The 22,057-nt window shown below is 36.9% G+C and overlaps 1 protein-coding gene across 1 annotated transcript in view; it reads right to left on the reverse strand.

Annotated features, from left to right (window-relative positions):
* Positions 1-9,495: 9,495 nt before the first annotated feature.
* Positions 9,496-22,057, reverse strand: part of LOC100370392 (CCR4-NOT transcription complex subunit 6-like) — a 30,488-nt gene continuing 17,926 nt past the window's right edge. Inside the window, exons 5-10 of the mRNA XM_002730880.4 lie at positions 19,439-19,507; positions 18,368-18,525; positions 17,987-18,141; positions 15,641-15,795; positions 14,960-15,193; positions 9,496-13,842 (exon numbers count right to left, since the gene is read on the reverse strand). Coding sequence (XP_002730926.1) covers positions 13,451-13,842; positions 14,960-15,193; positions 15,641-15,795; positions 17,987-18,141; positions 18,368-18,525; positions 19,439-19,507 — 1,163 coding nt within the window. The 3' untranslated portion in view covers positions 9,496-13,450. The remainder of the gene's footprint in view (positions 13,843-14,959; positions 15,194-15,640; positions 15,796-17,986; positions 18,142-18,367; positions 18,526-19,438; positions 19,508-22,057) is intronic.

Below are 22,057 nucleotides of genomic sequence, written 5' to 3' on the forward strand. Positions count from 1 at the left end.
TGGCCAATGGGAAGTCAGCTTTACTACAGTCATATTTGATTCACTGGCCAATGGGAAGTCAGCTTTACTACAGTCATATTTGATTCACTGGCCAATGGGAAGTCAGCTTTACTACAGTCATATTTGATTCACTGGCCAATGGGAAGTCAGCTTTACTACAGTCATATTTGATTCACTGGCCAATGGGAAGTCAGCTTTACTACAGTCATATTTGATTCACTGGCCAATGGGAAGTCAGCTTTACTACAGTCATACTTGATTCACTGGCCAATGGGAAGTCAGCTTTACTACTGTCATATTTGATTCACTGGCCAATGGGAAGTCAGCTTTACTACAGTCATACTTGATTCACTGGCCAATGGGAAGTCAGCTTTACTACAGTCATACTTGATTCACTGGCCAATGGGAAGTCAGCTTTACTACTGTCATATTTGATTCACTGGCCAATGGGAAGTCAGCTTTACTACAGTCATACTTGATTCACTGGCCAATGGGAAGTCAGCTTTATTACAGTCATACTTGATTCACTGGCCAATGGGAAGTCAGCTTTACTACAGTCATATTTGATTCACTGGCCAATGGGAAGTCAGCTTTACTACAGTCATATTTGATTCACTGGCCAATGGGAAGTCAGCTTTACTACAGTCATATTTGATTCACTGGCCAATGGGAAGTCAGCTTTACTACAGTCATATTTGATTCACTGGCCAATGGGAAGTCAGCTTTACTACAGTCATATTTGATTCACTGGCCAATGGGAAGTCAGCTTTACTATTGTCATACTTGATTCACTGGCCAATGGGAAGTCAGCTTTACTACTGTCATATTTGATTCACTGGCCAATGGGAAGTCAGCTTTACTACTGTCATATTTGATTCACTGGCCAATGGGAAGTCAGCTTTACAACTGTCATATTTGATTCACTGGCCAATGGGAAGTCAGCTTTACTACTGTCATATTTGATTCACTGGCCAATGGGAAGTCAGCTTTACTACTGTCATATTTGATTCACTGGCCAATGGGAAGTCAGCTTTACTACAGTCATACTTGATTCACTGGCCAATGGGAAGTCAGCTTTACTACTGTCATATTTGATTCACTGGCCAATGGGAAGTCAGCTTTACTACAGTCATACTTGATTCACTGGCCAATGGGAAGTCAGCTTTACTACTGTCATATTTGATTCACTGGCCAATGGGAAGTCAGCTTTACTACTGTCATATTTGATTCACTGGCCAATGGGAAGTCAGCTTTACTACAGTCATACTTGATTCACTGGCCAATGGGAAGTCAGCTTTACTACTGTCATATTTGATTCACTGGCCAATGGGAAGTCAGCTTTACTACAGTCATACTTGATTCACTGGCCAATGGGAAGTCAGCTTTATTACAGTCATACTTGATTCACTGGCCAATGGGAAGTCAGCTTTACTACAGTCATATTTGATTCACTGGCCAATGGGAAGTCAGCTTTACTACAGTCATATTTGATTCACTGGCCAATGGGAAGTCAGCTTTACTACTGTCATATTTGATTCACTGGCCAATGGGAAGTCAGCTTTACTACAGTCATACTTGATTCACTGGCCAATAGGAAGTCAGCTTTACTACTGTCACACTTGATTCACTGGCCAATGGGAAGTCAGCTTTACTACAGTCATATTTGATTCACTGGCCAATGGGAAGTCAGCTTTACTACAGTCATACTTGATTCACTGGCCAATGGGAAGTCAGCTTTACTACAGTCATATTTGATTCACTGGCCAATGGGAAGTCAGCTTTACTACAGTCATATTTGATTCACTGGCCAATGGGAAGTCAGCTTTACTACAGTCATATTTGATTCACTGGCCAATGGGAAGTCAGCTTTACTACAGTCATATTTGATTCACTGGCCAATGGGAAGTCAGCTTTACTACAGTCATATTTGATTCACTGGCCAATGGGAAGTCAGCTTTACTACAGTCATATTTGATTCACTGGCCAATGGGAAGTCAGCTTTACTACAGTCATATTTGATTCACTGGCCAATGGGAAGTCAGCTTTACTATTGTCATACTTGATTCACTGGCCAATGGGAAGTCAGCTTTACTACTGTCATATTTGATTCACTGGCCAATGGGAAGTCAGCTTTACTACTGTCATATTTGATTCACTGGCCAATGGGAAGTCAGCTTTACAACTGTCATATTTGATTCACTGGCCAATGGGAAGTCAGCTTTACTACTGTCATATTTGATTCACTGGCCAATGGGAAGTCAGCTTTACTACTGTCATATTTGATTCACTGGCCAATGGGAAGTCAGCTTTACTACAGTCATACTTGATTCACTGGCCAATGGGAAGTCAGCTTTACTACTGTCATATTTGATTCACTGGCCAATGGGAAGTCAGCTTTACTACAGTCATACTTGATTCACTGGCCAATGGGAAGTCAGCTTTACTACTGTCATATTTGATTCACTGGCCAATGGGAAGTCAGCTTTACTACTGTCATATTTGATTCACTGGCCAATGGGAAGTCAGCTTTACTACAGTCATACTTGATTCACTGGCCAATAGGAAGTCAGCTTTACTACTGTCACACTTGATTCACTGGCCAATGGGAAGTCAGCTTTACTACAGTCATACTTGATTCACTGGCCAATGGGATGTCAGCTTTACTACTGTCATATTTGATTCACTGGCCAATGGGAAGTCAGCTTTACTACTGTCATATTTGATTCACTGGCCAATGGGAAGTCAGCTTTACTACAGTCACACTTGATTCACTGGCCAATGGGAAGTCAGCTTTACTACAGTCATACTTGATTCACTGGCCAATGGGAAGTCAGCTTTACTACTGTCATATTTGATTCACTGGCCAATGGGAAGTCAGCTTTACTACTGTCATATTTGATTCACTGGCCAACGGGAAGTCAGCTTTACTACAGTCATATTTGATTCACTGGCCAATGGGAAGTCAGCTTTACTATTGTCATACTTGATTCACTGGCCAATGGGAAGTCAGCTTTACTACAGTCATATTTGATTCACTGGCCAATGGGAAGTCAGCTTTACTACAGTCATATTTGATTCACTGGCCAATGGGAAGTCAGCTTTACTACAGTCATATTTGATTCACTGGCCAATGGGAAGTCAGCTTTACTACAGTCATATTTGATTCACTGGCCAATGGGAAGTCAGCTTTACTATTGTCATACTTGATTCACTGGCCAATGGGAAGTCAGCTTTACTACTGTCATATTTGATTCACTGGCCAATGGGAAGTCAGCTTTACTACTGTCATATTTGATTCACTGGCCAATGGGAAGTCAGCTTTACAACTGTCATATTTGATTCACTGGCCAATGGGAAGTCAGCTTTACTACTGTCATATTTGATTCACTGGCCAATGGGAAGTCAGCTTTACGACTGTCATATTTGATTCACTGGCCAATGGGAAGTCAGCTTTACTACAGTCATACTTGATTCACTGGCCAATGGGAAGTCAGCTTTACTACTGTCATATTTGATTCACTGGCCAATGGGAAGTCAGCTTTACTACAGTCATACTTGATTCACTGGCCAATGGGAAGTCAGCTTTACTACTGTCATATTTGATTCACTGGCCAATGGGAAGTCAGCTTTACTACTGTCATATTTGATTCACTGGCCAATGGGAAGTCAGCTTTACTACAGTCATACTTGATTCACTGGCCAATGGGAAGTCAGCTTTACTACTGTCACACTTGATTCACTGGCCAATGGGAAGTCAGCTTTACTACAGTCATACTTGATTCACTGGCCAATGGGATGTCAGCTTTACTACTGTCATATTTGATTCACTGGCCAATGGGAAGTCAGCTTTACTACTGTCATATTTGATTCACTGGCCAATGGGAAGTCAGCTTTACTACAGTCACACTTGATTCACTGGCCAATGGGAAGTCAGCTTTACTACAGTCATACTTGATTCACTGGCCAATGGGAAGTCAGCTTTACTACTGTCATATTTGATTCACTGGCCAATGGGAAGTCAGCTTTACTACTGTCATATTTGATTCACTGGCCAACGGGAAGTCAGCTTTACTACTGTCATATTTGATTCACTGGCCAATGGGAAGTCAGCTTTACTACTGTCATATTTGATTCACTGGCCAATGGGAAGTCAGCTTTACTACAGTCATACTTGATTCACTGGCCAATGGGAAGTCAGCTTTACTACTGTCATACTTGATTCACTGGCCAATGGGAAGTCAGCTTTACTACAGTCATACTTGATTCACTGGCCAATGGGAAGTCAGCTTTACTACTGTCATATTTGATTCACTGGCCAATGGGAAGTCAGCTTTACTACTGTCATATTTGATTCACTGGCCAATGGGAAGTCAGCTTTACTACAGTCATACTTGATTCACTGGCCAATGGGAAGTCAGCTTTACTACTGTCACACTTGATTCACTGGCCAATGGGAAGTCAGCTTTACTACTGTCATATTTGATTCACTGGCCAATGGGAAGTCAGCTTTACTACTGTCATATTTGATTCACTGGCCAATGGGAAGTCAGCTTTACTACAGTCACACTTGATTCACTGGCCAATGGGAAGTCAGCTTTACTACAGTCATACTTGATTCACTGGCCAATGGGAAGTCAGCTTTACTACTGTCATATTTGATTCACTGGCCAATGGGAAGTCAGCTTTACTACAGTCATATTTGATTCACTGGCCAATGGGAAGTCAGCTTTACTATTGTCATACTTGATTCACTGGCCAATGGGAAGTCAGCTTTACTATTGTCATATTTGATTCACTGGCCAATGGGAAGTCAGCTTTACTACTGTCATATTTGATTCACTGGCCAATGGGAAGTCAGCTTTACAACTGTCATATTTGATTCACTGGCCAATGGGAAGTCAGCTTTACTACTGTCATATTTGATTCACTGGCCAATGGGAAGTCAGCTTTACTACTGTCATATTTGATTCACTGGCCAATGGGAAGTCAGCTTTACTACAGTCATACTTGATTCACTGGCCAATGGGAAGTCAGCTTTACTACTGTCATATTTGATTCACTGGCCAATGGGAAGTCAGCTTTATTACAGTCATACTTGATTCACTGGCCAATGGGAAGTCAGCTTTACTACTGTCATATTTGATTCACTGGCCAATGGGAAGTCAGCTTTACTACTGTCATATTTGATTCACTGGCCAATGGGAAGTCAGCTTTACTACAGTCATACTTGATTCACTGGCCAATGGGAAGTCAGCTTTACTACTGTCACACTTGATTCACTGGCCAATGGGAAGTCAGCTTTACTACAGTCATACTTGATTCACTGGCCAATGGGAAGTCAGCTTTACTACTGTCATATTTGATTCACTGGCCAATGGGAAGTCAGCTTTACTACTGTCATATTTGATTCACTGGCCAATGGGAAGTCAGCTTTACTACAGTCACACTTGATTCACTGGCCAATGGGAAGTCAGCTTTACTACAGTCATACTTGATTCACTGGCCAATGGGAAGTCAGCTTTACTACTGTCATATTTGATTCACTGGCCAATGGGAAGTCAGCTTTACTACTGTCATATTTGATTCACTGGCCAATGGGAAGTCAGCTTTACTACAGTCATACTTGATTCACTGGCCAATGGGAAGTCAGCTTTACTACTGTCACACTTGATTCACTGGCCAATGGGAAGTCAGCTTTACTACAGTCATACTTGATTCACTGGCCAATGGGAAGTCAGCTTTACTAGTGTCATATTTGATTCACTGGCCAATGGGAAGTCAGCTTTACTATTGTCATACTTGATTCACTGGCCAATGGGAAGTCAGCTTTACGACTGTCATATTTGATTCACTGGCCAATGGGAAGTCAGCTTTACTACAGTCATACTTGATTCACTGGCCAATGGGAAGTCAGCTTTTCTACAGTCATACTTGATTCACTGGCCAATGGGAAGTCAGCTTTACTACAGTCATACTTGATTCACTGGCCAATGGGAAGTCAGCTTTACTACAGTCATACTTGATTCACTGGCCAATGGGAAGTCAGCTTTACTATTGTCATACTTGATTCACTGGCCAATGGGAAGTCAGCTTTACTACAGTCATATTTGATTCACTGGCCAATGAGAAGTCAGCTTTACTACAGTCATACTTGATTCACTGGCCAATGGGAAGTCAGCTTTACTACTGTCATATTTGATTCACTGGCCAATGAGAAGTCAGCTTTACTACAGTCATACTTGATTCACTGGCCAATGGGAAGTCAGCTTTACTACTGTCATATTTGATTCACTGGCCAATGGGAAGTCAGCTTTACTACAGTCATACTTGATTCACTGGCCAATGGGAAGTCAGCTTTACTACTGTCATATTTGATTCACTGGCCAATGGGAAGTCAGCTTTACTACAGTCACACTTGATTCACTGGCCAATGGGAAGTCAGCTTTACTACAGTCATACTTGATTCACTGGCCAATGGGAAGTCAGCTTTACTACTGTCATATTTGATTCACTGGCCAATGGGAAGTCAGCTTTACTACTGTCATATTTGATTCACTGGCCAACGGGAAGTCAGCTTTACTACTGTCATATTTGATTCACTGGCCAATGGGAAGTCAGCTTTACTACTGTCATATTTGATTTACTGGCCAATGGGAAGTCAGCTTTACTACAGTCATACTTGATTCACTGGCCAATGGGAAGTCAGCTTTACTACTGTCACACTTGATTCACTGGCCAATGGGAAGTCAGCTTTACTACAGTCATACTTGATTCACTGGCCAATGGGAAGTCAGCTTTACTACTGTCACACTTGATTCACTGGCCAATGGGAAGTCAGCTTTACAACTGTCATACTTGATTCACTGGCCAATGGGAAGTCAGCTTTACTATTGTCATACTTGATTCACTGGCCAATGGGAAGTCAGCTTTACTACTGTCATACTTGATTCACTGGCCAATGGGAAGTCAGCTTTACTACAGTCATACTTGATTCACTGGCCAATGGGAAGTCAGCTTTACTACTGTCATATTTGATTCACTGGCCAATGGGAAGTCAGCTTTACTACTGTCATATTTGATTCACTGGCCAATGGGAAGTCAGCTTTACTACAGTCATACTTGATTCACTGGCCAATGGGAAGTCAGCTTTATTTTCTTGGTTGATGAAATTTTCTTTTATACAGTTAGGCATGAATATTTTAATATAACAAGTCATATTGGTCAAATTAAAATTAAAATGAGTCATCTATTTTGAATCAGACCATGAAACAAAGGGTATGTCTAATGTAATTGTATAAAGTTTGATCGTTGTCAGTAGAAAAGCATTTGCATTAGCAATTTTGAATCGAATCTGAAAAATTGTAAATGGATTCATAATGGCAAATGGCAATGCTTGACTTAGATGCATTTTAACATTGAATCTACAATTATTTGGCAATCTTGAATCAGATTATCAAATAAATGTGCATATGTGTGATATCATGTATAATGTATATATAAAATTTGGACGTCATTGGTCGAGGCAAATCAGGATACGGATGAGGAACAATTATTTAAAACAAAATGGTCGCTCGTCTGCTATTTTGAATCTGATCCGAAAAACAAAATGACTATCATCAAAGTCCCATAATGTCCAATATATGTACTAGGTATGTACGAATGCATCCATACACAGCCAATATCTAGTTCAGAAGTGACAGAAATGTTTGATTTTCATGAATTTTCAACATCAAAATAGCTGCCATTCGGCCATCTTGAATTTGATGGTCAAACACTTATACATACATACACATGTGCGACAAGATGTAGAATGTATATATAAATATTGAAATTTACGCAGGAACCTCCAGGGAAGGTAGCTGCACTGGTCTCGCGTGCTAATTTTTGTGTGAGAAGTGGGAAATTCCATAGTGCACGAGAGAACTTGTGGAAATTGAAAGTTCACTTGTTAAACCATGTGCAGTAAGTCATCGGAACTATCGTGATGCACGGAAATCAAAACACTCATAAAATCCTGTGTTGCAAGTACATGTAGTAGGAACCATTTCACCGAGTGAGAAGTCTCGGCATTTATTCAGTCAAATTTGAATAATAACACATTTGAAGCTTGTAAAATGCTTGGACTTTATTGTTTCCACAAAAATATACAAATAGATGTGTGGTCTGTGGTTACCATGACAACTATAGAAAGGTAAGTGCAGGACTACATATGGTAAAAAAGTCTGAAATGTTCATAACCCTAACCCCTTCCTGACATAAGATTTAATTTATGGCAATAACTTTACTCAATAGTGCCAATTTATGCACAACATAATTTTAATGAAGTACAAAGAATGCAATTATAAGGCAATATGGTATATCTTTAATCATTCATTGGTACTTTAGTACAAATTTGTTCCAACTTGACTTTTTTTAATTGCTAAGTTAGGGTGGTTGGATTTCTCTAATCAGGTGAAAATAACCATTAAACTAGCTGAACCCCTAATTCATAGTGGAATGGCCCAAAAAAGGTTCCACCATAATCATATGGCTGCCGTGATGATTGAGAGATGTGTTTACTGACTGGATTCTTATACAACTGGTGAACCAGAGTTCAAACGTAAAATGAACTATAACGTCATAATGTGAATCAAAGAGGTGTTTTTTTCTCTCATAAATTGCCTTTGATATGATCTCCATAGCCTAGAATGTACATTTCCCTTATTACATGACACCGCACAAATGCTTAGCTACAATGCTAGTAATATCTCATCAGTCAGCTGCTTGGTCATAGATTTGGTTGGATGAAAATTCTGTCTTTGTAAACATTGTCAATCATCTTAGATCGCGTAATATGCATACATGTAATTCCATGCATTTGAACAGCAAGTGAGTATTTTATTCAATAAGAGACTCATGACATTTACATAAACCAGAATGGATAAGAAAATAGAATATTAGTGTCAAAGCTGTGTATTAGTGGACTGTTTTGATGAGTGGAACATTGATTCTAGGCATTTGTGAAGTGGCATATAGTGCATAAAACACAGAATAGATTCTATGCATTAGATGGTAGAGTCACAGATATATAGTGAATGCTATACCACGGATTCAGGGAATTACTTGAGTGGCATACAAGTGAGAGCAAATTCATTTGCATACATAGTAGGCATTGGCAACTCATTAGCATATTTAGTAGGCATGGAAATGTATTGGCATGTCTGGTGGTCATGGGCAACTTATAAGCACATTTAGTTGGCATGGGAAAATTATTAGCATATAACATGTATCTAGTAGGCATAGGAAATATATTAGCATATCCAGGAGGCAAGGGAAACTTATTTCTGCATTTAAATGACGTTGCATTAGTATCTGAATATTAATGAAGTGCCCATCCTTTTGTGACTAGAATCAGTTTTTATTGTGAATTTGTTGGCAGTCCTGCTCCATAATTCCTTCAATAGGGTAACATCACCTAATTAGCATATTCAAATGAGGCATGTAGATATCCAAATATATCATTATGGTGGACACTGGCTTTATTACACTTAAAGACACAATATAAAAAATACAAATACTTCATATAAAATGATTCTTCCTTCAAAATCCCTGTTTTAGTCACAAAAAAGGAAAGCTATTTTCTCATTTAACTTTGGTCATACTTTAAAAAAACTGGACCAGAATCTCTGATCACATTTGTACAAAACTTTTCTTTCCTTATGAAACTATTTTTTTTTAACCAAATGCATATTTACATAAACCATTGTCGTGGTAACAAAGGACTTTTCCGGGAAAAACATTTTACATGTAGCTAATAAAAGAAATCCAATTTTAACATCACAGACTCAAATAGTGTTCAAAAAAACAAAAAAAAAACAATCTTGTTGAAGTGAATTACATTCTATATTTGTTCTTGGGAAATTCAAATTGTAAAATGACAACCAATTTCGCCTTTGAAATGAAATGAAATGCTTACAGCTGGTTGGTTGAGTTGCGTATAAATTGATACAAGATGTACAGCAAAGAAACACAATGGGTTGATTCAATGCCCAACACAATTGTTATGCATTCATTAGGGGGAAGTCAAAACACACCCCAATAACGTCTAATTAACCTTATCCCCTGTCGTTAAGGCAAAACAAAGGCAAATATCACAACTTGAATCGTGAACTAAATACCACCAATTACCACCATGGCAGATTCCCATCAACACCCAATCTCCCAGAAACATGGCTTCTCCACAACTGCAATTCATACACCCACCCACATAAAGAGCCAATTATTAGCCTGAAAGACCCATCAAAGTAATGAAACAATCATCATAAAAATTATACTCTTGCATGCACGTTATCCACCCAATGAAACAGATAATCAAGTTTGTTTCAAAATTTGCTGAAATTATACTGTTGTGAATACTTGTGACAGGAGGAATGCAAATGCAGTTATAAGAAAGTTATGTTCATTTCATTCAGTATTCAAAACTTTAGTCTCCTTTGCCAATATTGAATGAGCCTGGCATCACATTACTGAATGTAACCAATAGATTCATCTGCAGTATCACACGGATGAAAAAAACTATCAATATTACTCGAGTAAAAGCAACCAATAGGCATCAATGTGAAGCATAACTTGAACCAGAGTGACTAAAAGAAATTACCATCCAGCATTATGAATGAAAGTAGCCAATAGGCATTAAAGTGCAGCTTCACATGACTGAAAGCAGCCAATCAGTAGTAAGGAGCAACATCACAAGTGAAAGCAGCAAATGAGCATTCAACTGTAGCATCACATGACTGAAAGCAGCCAATCAGTAGTAAGGAGCAACATCACAAGTGAGAGCAGCCAATCAGTAGCAAAGAGCATCATCACAAGTGAGAGCAGCCAATCAGTAGTAAAGAGCAGCATCACAAGTGAGAGCAGCCAATCAGTAGTAAAGAGCAGCATCACAAGTGAGAGCAGCCAATCAGTAGTAAAGAGCAGCATCACAAGTGAGAGCAGCCAATCAGTAGTAAAGAGCAGCATCACAAGTGAAAGCAGCCAATCAGTAGTAAAGAGCAGCATCTCAAGTGAGAGCAGCCAATCAGTAGTAAAGAGCAGCATCACAAGTGAAAGCAGCCAATAGGCAGTCAAGTGTAGAACACATGACTGAAAGCAGCCAATCAATAGTAAAGTGCAAATGGAAAACTAAAATGTTTGGCATTATCACTAAAGTGTATGGATAGAAGGTGAGGGAAAGAGTGATATATTTCAATCGGAATACCTACACATGCAAACTAAAAATTCTACAAAAATAACTAAATGTCCTCAAACTATAGAATATGAGCAAGATGGTGATACATCTTAAATGGCATTTATTAAGCTATTATTTACATATCCTTGAAAATACCCGAACTTTCATAATTAAAATGATAAAATTTTCTTTGTGCATTGTACTAACAGTTTGCTACAAAACATAACTTGTACAAATTATAGCAAACGGGAGAAAATTTAATATATCTGATATACAGAAGCTTATATCCATGACAACAATTAAAAAAAAATCCACCGACCAGAATGTTTTGTTCAACCAACCAATCAAAAATAGTTTTACGTCTCTAGTTAGAGAGTTGTCAATGCTGACTTTAACTCGTTAGCAAATAAAAAAAATCTGATAGAAGTATCTTCACACACAAAGGCCTTAGCTTGGCAGGCAATCATGGCAGTTTTTATCATACAAATGTTGATGATTTGTTTTTCGGTCTTAAAACAGCAATGATGAATGCCGCACATACATACGCCCCAAATTCCAAATTTACAAACTTAGAAACAGAATAGAGAAGGTATTCATAGGTGGAAGGTAGAGTAGTGAATAAAAACTGCCTGCAAACCATCAAAACATACCCAATTAAAAATTGGCAAAAATTACAATAATGGCAATATTTATTAAAATATCAATTTTGAATTTAAAAACAAAATTTGTTTTGCAATCAAGATTTGTGTAGGAACCATTCTAGCATTAGCAAACTCACATTCAAATATTGACAATATCTTGAAGCTATCAAAAGCTGCTATAATTTCTTTAAAATAGCATTACTTTAACAATGACAATAAATGATTCAATTAATAGGAAATTTAAAATTAATTCAGTGCCATGTATGTAAATTCAAAAACATTAAGATATGAATGCAAGTCTGCAAACGTAGACACAATCTCTAGAACAGAATCTGTGGTCTGTGAATATTACCATGAAGATCTACACATTTAAAAATAAATGAAATAAGCTGCAAATAGCACAGAATAAAAAGTTTACACACAAGTCATATTAAAACTGTCCAAATAGTATCTGGGGAGGGATGTAATTTTTGGAGATTTAAATTGATTTAAACATTTGGTTGATTTTAACATCGAGATTCCAACATAAAGATCCAAACCAGAATATTTCAGGCATTGATAAAACCAAACATGACAATAATTCCCACTTTTGGCAGTTTGAAGTTAAACATAAACATGGACAGATCTGAAAGACTATATATAAATTTCAAAAAAATCACCTTATGATAAAGTTTTTGGATAAAATTCTTTACAAGGGAACACTTGGAATTGATAACAATAGACAAATCTTGTACTTCTGTCTCAGCATTATTTTTTCGACTATTTTTTACAAAATAAGGTCAGTCTGTAAAGATCACATTGATCAATAAAAACAGTTGTAATATTTGCATTCACTTTCAACTGAAAAAAACTATAATATTTTGAATTCATAAATTTTGGTACTCATTTGTTTGCATTGTTCTATAAATTCTTCATGCTTTCCCGCCAAAATTTGATGGAACATTTTTCTACATGTTTTTATAATTTCTTTTTAAATTTTGAACCAAATGGACATAAATTGCCATTGGATACAATTCTTGATCAAAATTTGTCAAAAAATGTGAAAAAGTTTGCAGGTTTTGTGAAAAGTGACAAAATTCAAGTTTGATGTTAAGAGGGTTAATATAGAAACAAAGCTAATTGATCTTTTAAGAATTAATTCCTTTGTAACCCACTAAATTTATTAAAAAATGTTATAAATCATACCACCCAGATAACAGGATAATTATGCGAATCACCCGATTAGTATTCATATCTATAATGATATGCATCCCACTGATTATCATAGTAGGTCACCCATCCTAGTAATTTCAGAAAGTATTATCTCATAACATCAATAATTTTGAATGGTACCTAAATTTTCAGTGTTAAACAGTTTATGAACTTCAGTGTATTCACAGCATGCATTTCTGAGGAAATGTAATTGAGAAATCCACATTTATAATAAATTTGTATCATCCAAAGGTACCAGGATATGTGACCTTTTTAGGGTCATAAACAAGGCCTATTACCTAGATGGCACAATTCATAATACTAAAACTTGAATGCAAACATTACAGACGATCATTTCAGAAACTTAAATCAATGTACTCTTATGTACACTTCACATTAGTTATATGCGCTATCTCCGAGCTATTAAATTATTGCCAGGCATCGGAAACGACATTTCGAACTCTGTGAGTAATGCAAGATGATCTGACATGACGTGGATATGAGGACAACCAAGGAGCTTCGTTTCTTCAAACCATCGAGGATCGATTGGACCCAGAACACCCAATGGATGCATGAACTGGTGCGAGTAGAAAATGTAGTCGATAACGCCTTTAAAATCATATGTATAATTGGTGAAACTCATTATATTTCCCTCGTAAGCCCGCCGGAGTTTGAATGAGTGACAGAACTCGCTCGGGTGGTCGTTGCTTGAGAAGTTGGTGAGACAGGAATGATATTTTATATCTTTGAAGTCGGCATGATTGACATCAACTGCGCCTTGTGATAAAAACTCAATAACGCCTAAAAAATTAAACAAATATTTAAGAAATTTATCAAAAGCAGAAATGAAAATTAGATTTCTGGTTAGCATGGTACTCAACGAAGAACTGTATCAGTGGTTGCAGTGACTGTAAAAAAAATTAATTAGGTCGAAAAAACAAACAGAATATCGATGCTTATCAAATTTCGAATTGCATTTTAGTAAGTTTTAGAAGATCACAGCATTGCTTTGCCCAGATCAAACACAGATAACAAAGCTAATAAAAAGAACACTTGTGGGCTTTCTTTACATGTAAAAAAATATTTGCCTCTACAATTTGTGGAGGAAAAAAATTCAGTTTTTCGCAGGTCTTGCCTCAGTTGTTAAGATTGGCTATAGTAGTCAAGATTGGCTATAGTGGTCAAGATTGGCTATAGTGGTCAAGATTGGCTATAGTGGTCAAGATCACCCTCAGGAAATGAATAGGTGGATGAGCTGACGGATGAGGAAGAATAGCTTTATTGTCGAAAAGTACCATATTTATCCGGGTCAGGGCCCATGCTAAGGCAAACACCCACCCCCCACTTTTGACACAATAAAGAGGTTGAAGTCATATAACAAAACAAAATAACAAAAACCTATTTTCTATTCGTTGTATAACAGTTGACTTTCTTGCAGTCTGCTTATAAACATTCTTTAAAAATAATTGTTAATTGCGTAAAACAAGGGGTGAACGCGAAATAGCTGTGACAGCAAAATAAGTAATTTCGCTTTCTGCCTTCAGCGCGTTCATCGAAATTTATATTTATTTTTCAAGATGTTTTTTTCAGAATCACAACAGTCAGCAAGTCTATAAAAATATATATTAAAGCAGAAACGATAGTTATCTTCTTGAAATAGAGCATAATGCATCTGATTTGTTTTCCTGATTTAAAGTTTTTTTGTATTGTTTCCAACACTAACCATAAATGCATAAATTAAACAGGGTAGGGTCTCGCCAATCACCAGTGGTTCAGATACTCACAGGACCATCAATAATTTGCTAGTATTTTTTTTTAAATGTTATAAATTTCAGACAAAGAGCGCAGGTGTTTTCTGTTAAATTTTGGCTCATGATTTTCAAAATGAACTTTCAACACAAGACTTTAAATGCCTCACCTGAATCTGGCAGTGAGTTCAGATCTCCACAGAACACAAGTGGAATGGAATTACTATCAGGCGTCATTGCTCCTGGTCGGAAACTATGACTTGACTCTTCAATAAATGTTTTCAATTCACTCATGAACATCATAGTTTGTATGAGTTTAACATCACTGTACTCAGGATCCCAATGAATGTGTACATTTGCGACTAAAATCAACTGACGAGCAGATGGAAGTTCGCAATGTGGTCCTGAAAAAACAAACAAAAAGGTATGAATGATTTAAATAAGTAAATATAAATAAACAAACACACAAAAAATGGGAGTTCTATTAATGATTGTTTAAGAACAACTTATTTGTAGAAGTTTATAAAATTCACAAATTTATGGAAAGTAATTCCATCACTGAATGTCAAAATATATACACATAATCATGAGCCCAACCACTAAAAACAAGTTTGAATAAAATTGATTTTTGTGTTGTTTGGGACAAAAATGGCCACTATTTGATCAAATCTCAACAAACCAAAAAAACAAACAAATGTACACTATTATTTATGTCTCGTCTTTAGACCAACTTTGATCAATATCAATCAAAGCAAGTCTAATAAATGACATTGGACGGATACACTCTATTAAAGCCCAAAACACAAGTCCTTATTTTGAAAAATGTCATGAGGACTAAAAAAACTGCCTACCTGAGTTTTCAAATATACCATCTTTAGTTTCCAACATAGCAGCAATACCAATGTTATCCTTGGTCATTACTCTATTCAGCATCACTTCAGATCCTTCAGCATTAGCCATTGCTACCTGATTGAACTCAACTATGTGTTCCTTCACAAGGGAAAACCTGTAAAAAGTTACAAAGATAGACATTGGCACCCAAGTCGCATAAAACCACTTCCACAATAATACTGTATTCACTCTATTAGAAGCGCATACACATATATAAAAGCTTTATTCAGAGGTAAGCAACAACTCACGATGAGATTTGTGTGCGCAAAATTCCACCAATACATTTTGGGTTTTATGTGAACTGCTTCTTATTGGAGATATTTGAAAAACTTATTTCAATGATTCCATGAGAAATTATGATAGTTACAGTGACTGCCATAAAATGTTGTCCTCACAACATGCTTGAATCATTGAAGCATGACAATTATCATGTCTAAGTGTCTTTCTATAGTGTTTGATATTGCCATGTCAATAACGAATTTAGTACCCATTATTGCACCAATAAGTGGGAAACAAGTACTGTTATACAGAAATTAGAATTTTGCAATAAATTGGGAACTTTGGGAATATTTATAGCCATGCAATGATAAAATATGGAGCAAATAAATTTTGGTTTAGAATTCAGTGAAAAACAACATACAAATCTTGAGTGCAACATAACAGATTATACTGCAAAACTTTTCATTTTACAAAAGACAGTCAGTGAAAATTACAAAATATTGCAACAAAATCATTAAATCAAAGAAAGCTTAGAAAGAACTTCCATGTGCTGAGGGTATTGTAACACATTAAATATAATTCGGAATTACTTAGATGAAAACTAATTATGCAAATCAGAAAATTAATATGAACAGATTTTAGTGTAAAACTAATGAGGTCTGCGCAATGTAACAGAAAATGTATGTACCAAGTTTGATTGAAATGTGATTAGAACCAAAAAATTATGAATTATTATGCTAATTAGGAAATTAATATGAACAGATTTTTACCCCAAACTAATTAGGTTTGTTTGTACATTGTCCTAGAGCATCTTTGTACTAAGTTTCATTGAAATGGAATAATTAGTACTTTAGATATCAGTGTGAAAGCTTAAAATTGGTTAATTATGCAAATTAGGTAATTAATATGTACAGATTTTAACCCACAATTATCGAAGTCTGTCTATTGTCCTACAGCATCCATGTACAAACATTCATTGATATGTGATGATTAGTACCCGAGATAATAGTGTGAAAGTTGGAAATTGGTTAATTATGCAAATTAGGTGATTAATATGCACAAATATTTACTGAAAACTAATTGGGTCTCTGCACAATTCTAGATTCATTGAAATGTGATTATTAGTACTCTAGATATCAGTAGAAAAGCTGAAAATTAATTATGCAAATTAGGTAATTAATATGCACAATTATTTACCCTAAAACTAATCAGGTCTCTGCATAGTCCTAAAGGATCTATGTACCAAGTTTCATTGAAATGAGATGATTAGTACTTGAGATACCCATGGAAAAGCTGAAAATTAACTAATTATGCAAATTAGGTGATTAATATGCACAAATATTTATCCGAAACAATCAATCTCTGCATAGTCCTTGAGTATGTAAGTATCAAGTTTCATTGAAATGTAATGCTCACTACTTATATCAAAAGCTGAAAATTAATTAATTATGCAAATTAGGTAATTATATGTATTGATATTACCATAAAAACTATCAGGTCTGTACAGTGTCATATGACATCTATGTACCAAGTTTCATTGAAATGTGATGATTAGTACTTGAGATATCAGTGGAAAAAAACGAAAATTGACTAATCATTATGCAAATTAGGTAATTAGTATCCACGGATTATTACCAAAAACTAATCAAAACCTAGCATTAGTTCAGAGCATTTATGTACCAAGTTTCATCAAAATCCAATGAGTGGTTGTTTAGATATCAGTGGAAATTGCAAATTAGGTAATTAACGAGCATGGATTTTTACCAAAACCAAATCAAATCTGCGCATTGGCCCAGAGCATCTATGCACCAAGTTTCATCAAAAAACGATGTATGGTTCTTGAGATAGCAGTGGAACAGTCGGACACACACACACACACACACACACACACACACACACACACACACACACACACACACACACACTCACACATACATACATACAGACACACTAACTGCAAAGACTCCCAATTATGTGCTTCGCACATGGGAGTCAAAAATCAAATTATGAACTTCCTAGCTTGATAGTGGTTGATGGTATCTTACATCCATAGTGAGTAACAATTTGATCATCAATAAATTACATACTTGTTTACTTTGAAGAAGATAGCACACCCATCAACAAATCTTCTTTCATGTTCTGTCATTGTCTTAGCTCTCGACTTGGCAGTGAATACACCATCATATCCCAGCTGCTTTAACTCGGGCAGGAAAAAATTGTAATATTGTTCCGTTTCAACTTCCTGCAAAAACAAATTTATACCTGACATAAACATTGAACCAAAAGCAATGCAACCAAAGATAAATCTCACATTTAAAGTTGAATTGTTTTCAAAAACCTTTTGTCCATTTTCTGTTAGCTGTTAACAGTTAGATTGCTTCCATTTAATTTGCATGTGCTTTAGGGATGTGCCTTTAATATAATAAAGACCAAATGAATGACTCTTGACAGAGACAATATATACTTACTTGCAAGCTTATTATGTCTGCACCATATTGTAGTATTTCTTGCATTATGCCTTTCCGTCGATAGTCCCAATCTAACGCCCATGACGGACAGTAACCGTATATTTGTCTGGTAGCGTATTTGTCACACAATACGTTGTAACACATTACACTGAATATAGCTACAAAAGTCAAATGAATTTTAGGTTATAATAGCAATGCATGGCAAGTAATTGATTGCAAATCTACTTTCAGTGGCATCAATAATTCTAGTTCCTACAGTCTAAATCTCTAAATACTAAATCTCCTTTTTGTGATTCCAATACCCTGCTTGGTTCTTGGTTCCACTGTCATATTTTGGGGATCAAATTACACCTGGTCTGGTTCATAATATACATTGTTCCTACTATGTGTCCTTGTCTGGATCCAAATAGGCCATAAAAAGCTAGCCTGCCTGTCTATCTGGATCCCATTAGTCCCTAAAAAGCCTGTCTGTCTGTCTGTCTGTCTGTCTGTCTGTCTGGATCCCACTAGTCCCTAAAAGCATGTCTGTCTGTCTGGATCCCACTAGTCCCTAAAAGCATGTCTGTCTGTCTGGATCCCACTAGTCCCTAAAAGCATGTCTGTCTGTCTTGATCCCACTAGTACGTAAAAAGCATGTCTATCTGTCTGGATTCCACTAGTCCCTAAAAGCATGTCTGTCTGTCTGTCTGTGTCTGTCTGGATCCCACTAGTCCCTAAAAGCATGTCTGTTTGTCTTGATCGCACTAGTTCCTAAAAGCATGTCTGTCTGTCTGTCTGTCTGTCTGTCTGTCTGTCTGTCTGTCTGTCTGTCTGGATCCCACTAGTCCCTAAAAGCATGTCTGTCTGTCTGGATCCCACTAGTCCCTAAAAGCATGTCTGTCTGTCTGGATCCCACTAGTCCCTAAAAGCATGTCTGTCTGTTTTGATCGCACTAGTTCCTAAAAGCATGTCTGTCTGTCTGGATCCCACTAGTCCCTAAAGAGCCTGTCTGTCTGTCAGGATCAAACAACACCTTGTCTGGTCCCCATTAAGCCTTTGCCTTGATCCCACTATATCTTGTCCAAGTCTTACCTGTTGGTCTTGTTCTATCAGGTGCAGCAAATTGTATCCATTGCCTTTGAGGCGGCTGACTCTGTGGGTCTGTAAGAGACAGCATAAACAATTGTGAATGACAGTCCCTGTTTTAAAAATAAATAATGACAAGTACATGCTATAATTACCGGATTCGGCTGATACCCCGCCCATCCTAAACCCCGCCCATGGGCGATGTTTCAAATAGTGGGCGATGTTTTGGTCCACACATTGCCTGACTGAACCAACAGACATTTTTACAGACCCCAATTTTCCCGTCCGACATCTTGTATCGAGCGCGCTATTTCAAATATGACGCTAAAATAATTCACTGTGAGACCGAAAAGCATTAAAAACTTCAATAAAACCAATGCTGTAAACGAATTGTTGTTGCGTATTATTACACTCGAATAAAGTCTACGCTTGAAAAGAATGTTATTTACGAAGTTTAAAATATCCAAGTCTTCCTGGTTCAAGCCTCTTGGTTGTTATCAGTAATGTTTAATCTTTGTCTGTATCACATTCCAGACAAAATGTCGGTAAACAAGAAATGGGCGAACTAAAATGTCTCCTGCGTTTCACATGCGACACGATTATTAAAAAACACAGAGTTAAGCGATCATGTACGTTCTATAAAGCTAACCTTGTACACATAATCTTGTACTGACGTGTTTTTTCTCCAAAAAAAAAAACGTTCTCTTTCAGTTAACCCCAAGTTAGCTCTTCGCGTTCATGGTATTTGTGAGAGTTGAAAGATTTTTTGAACACATGACAAGTAACTATATTGATTTGCGTCAAGCTGGGTGGCTCGAATTTAAATATCAGTGCGTGAACTCAAACGCGTGGTTATTAGAGTTCAGTCGAAATGTACGTGAATATTGCGATCGAAGTGCGCTGTCCAGAGTTTATTATATTATAGTAAAATTTAACTTGACGCATGGTATGGTTTATATTACATGTTCACTTCATTTAGAATAAAAAAATCACCATTGGAACATTGGTGAATCACAAGTATTTAAAATATTTTCTCGACTTTCTGTAGATACCCGACTACTATCATTTTTAATGATTTAAATGCGCCAATGTTTATGTTTGCGTAATTATTACAAATGCAACGCATTATCAAGTCGGTAATATTGAAATATTCACAGACCCAATACCCCGGGTCAGTGCCCTAACAATAGTAAAAATTAACTTGAGTTTGCGTAATTATCATGAAAGCAATACATTTAATACAAAGTTGAAATATTCAGAGCCGGTACAATATTGTAAACAAATTTGCGTAATTAGAAAAGCAGTGCACTAAGTAAACGACGTTGATATATTCAAAGCCAGTACAGAGTTGCATACAAGTTGCGTAATTACAGTACCGTCGGATATAATAAAAATTTTACTAGATCGACGCGCGGACCGCAAAAGAAAAAGATTGCTAAGGTAACACGCCAGTTCAGCGCGTGACTTGGGGTCAAACTTCGGTCAACACACACTTGATGCCAGCATCACCGCGCAGCAAGTTTCGCAAAGAAGTACTTCAAGTTCAATTGCGTTCCAAAATTATGTCGCTAATCACTCGGTTGTCGCAGCGTGTGTTGTGTCATGTCCATGATGCACCCCGTTTCGACTTTGACTTGCTTTTCCTTCTTAGTGCATGTTCTTGTTCACGTAAAATGCGACCTCTCACCAATGTATTACTGTGGAATACTTTATTTTCGCTGGAATTAATTTTCGCTGAAAAGGCTTTTTGGGCGTTTTGTATGAAATTTATTTTCACTGATTTTTGATGAGTTTAATGTGAAATATTGGAAAAAAAGTATATTCGCTGGATTTTATTTTCACGGAAACATCCTTTCAGCGAAAATAGCGAAAATAAATTCCAAGCGAAAATAAAGTATTCTACAGTAAAACACTTTGAATTTATACTTTGCATGATTATATTTGGTCAACGCGAAACATTATTTTTTCTAGACCATTTCCATCAACGCAGGGTTATTTTTTTTAGACAAGATGGGCCTCGTAATATCTGCCAAAAGATCGCCCGGGCGATCTTTTGGTCCACATTTTTCTAAAAAAAAATCGAATCCTCCATAAGATCGCCCAGGGCGGGGTATCAGCCGAATCCGGTAAATGTTTGGAAAGTATTTTGCATAATACCCACAGGGTAAAGAAAATTTTCTTGAACAAAATCAGTCAAAGTATGTCTGAAAATGATAAAACCAGATCACAAAGTAAACTGACGTGCATCAAAACCATCATACAAAAAACAAGCAGCCTGTCGGCTGAGATAGCTCCGCTGTTAGCAATGCACTTGGCAATTAAAGAACAGAAGATATCATTAGAAAATGAACAAATCTGAGCGAGGTCCACATGTAGTACCTATATGTATAATATATCAAAGCAATTGGACTTGCGGTTTTTAACAAGAAGTCGAAAATATCGCTTTTTACCAAAAATATTCATCAAAATTAGAGAATTAAAGATATCATTACAAAATGAACAAATCTGAGAGAGGTCCACATGTAATACCTATATATGTAATATCAAAGCAATTGGACTTGCGTTTTCAACAAGAAGCCAAAAATATCACTTTTTACCAAAAATTACAAAAATATTCACCAAAAT

Source organism: Saccoglossus kowalevskii, chromosome 19, assembly GCF_978046115.1.
Source record: "Saccoglossus kowalevskii chromosome 19, keSacKowa6.1, whole genome shotgun sequence".
NCBI classification, from domain to species: Eukaryota; Metazoa; Hemichordata; class Enteropneusta; family Harrimaniidae; genus Saccoglossus; species Saccoglossus kowalevskii.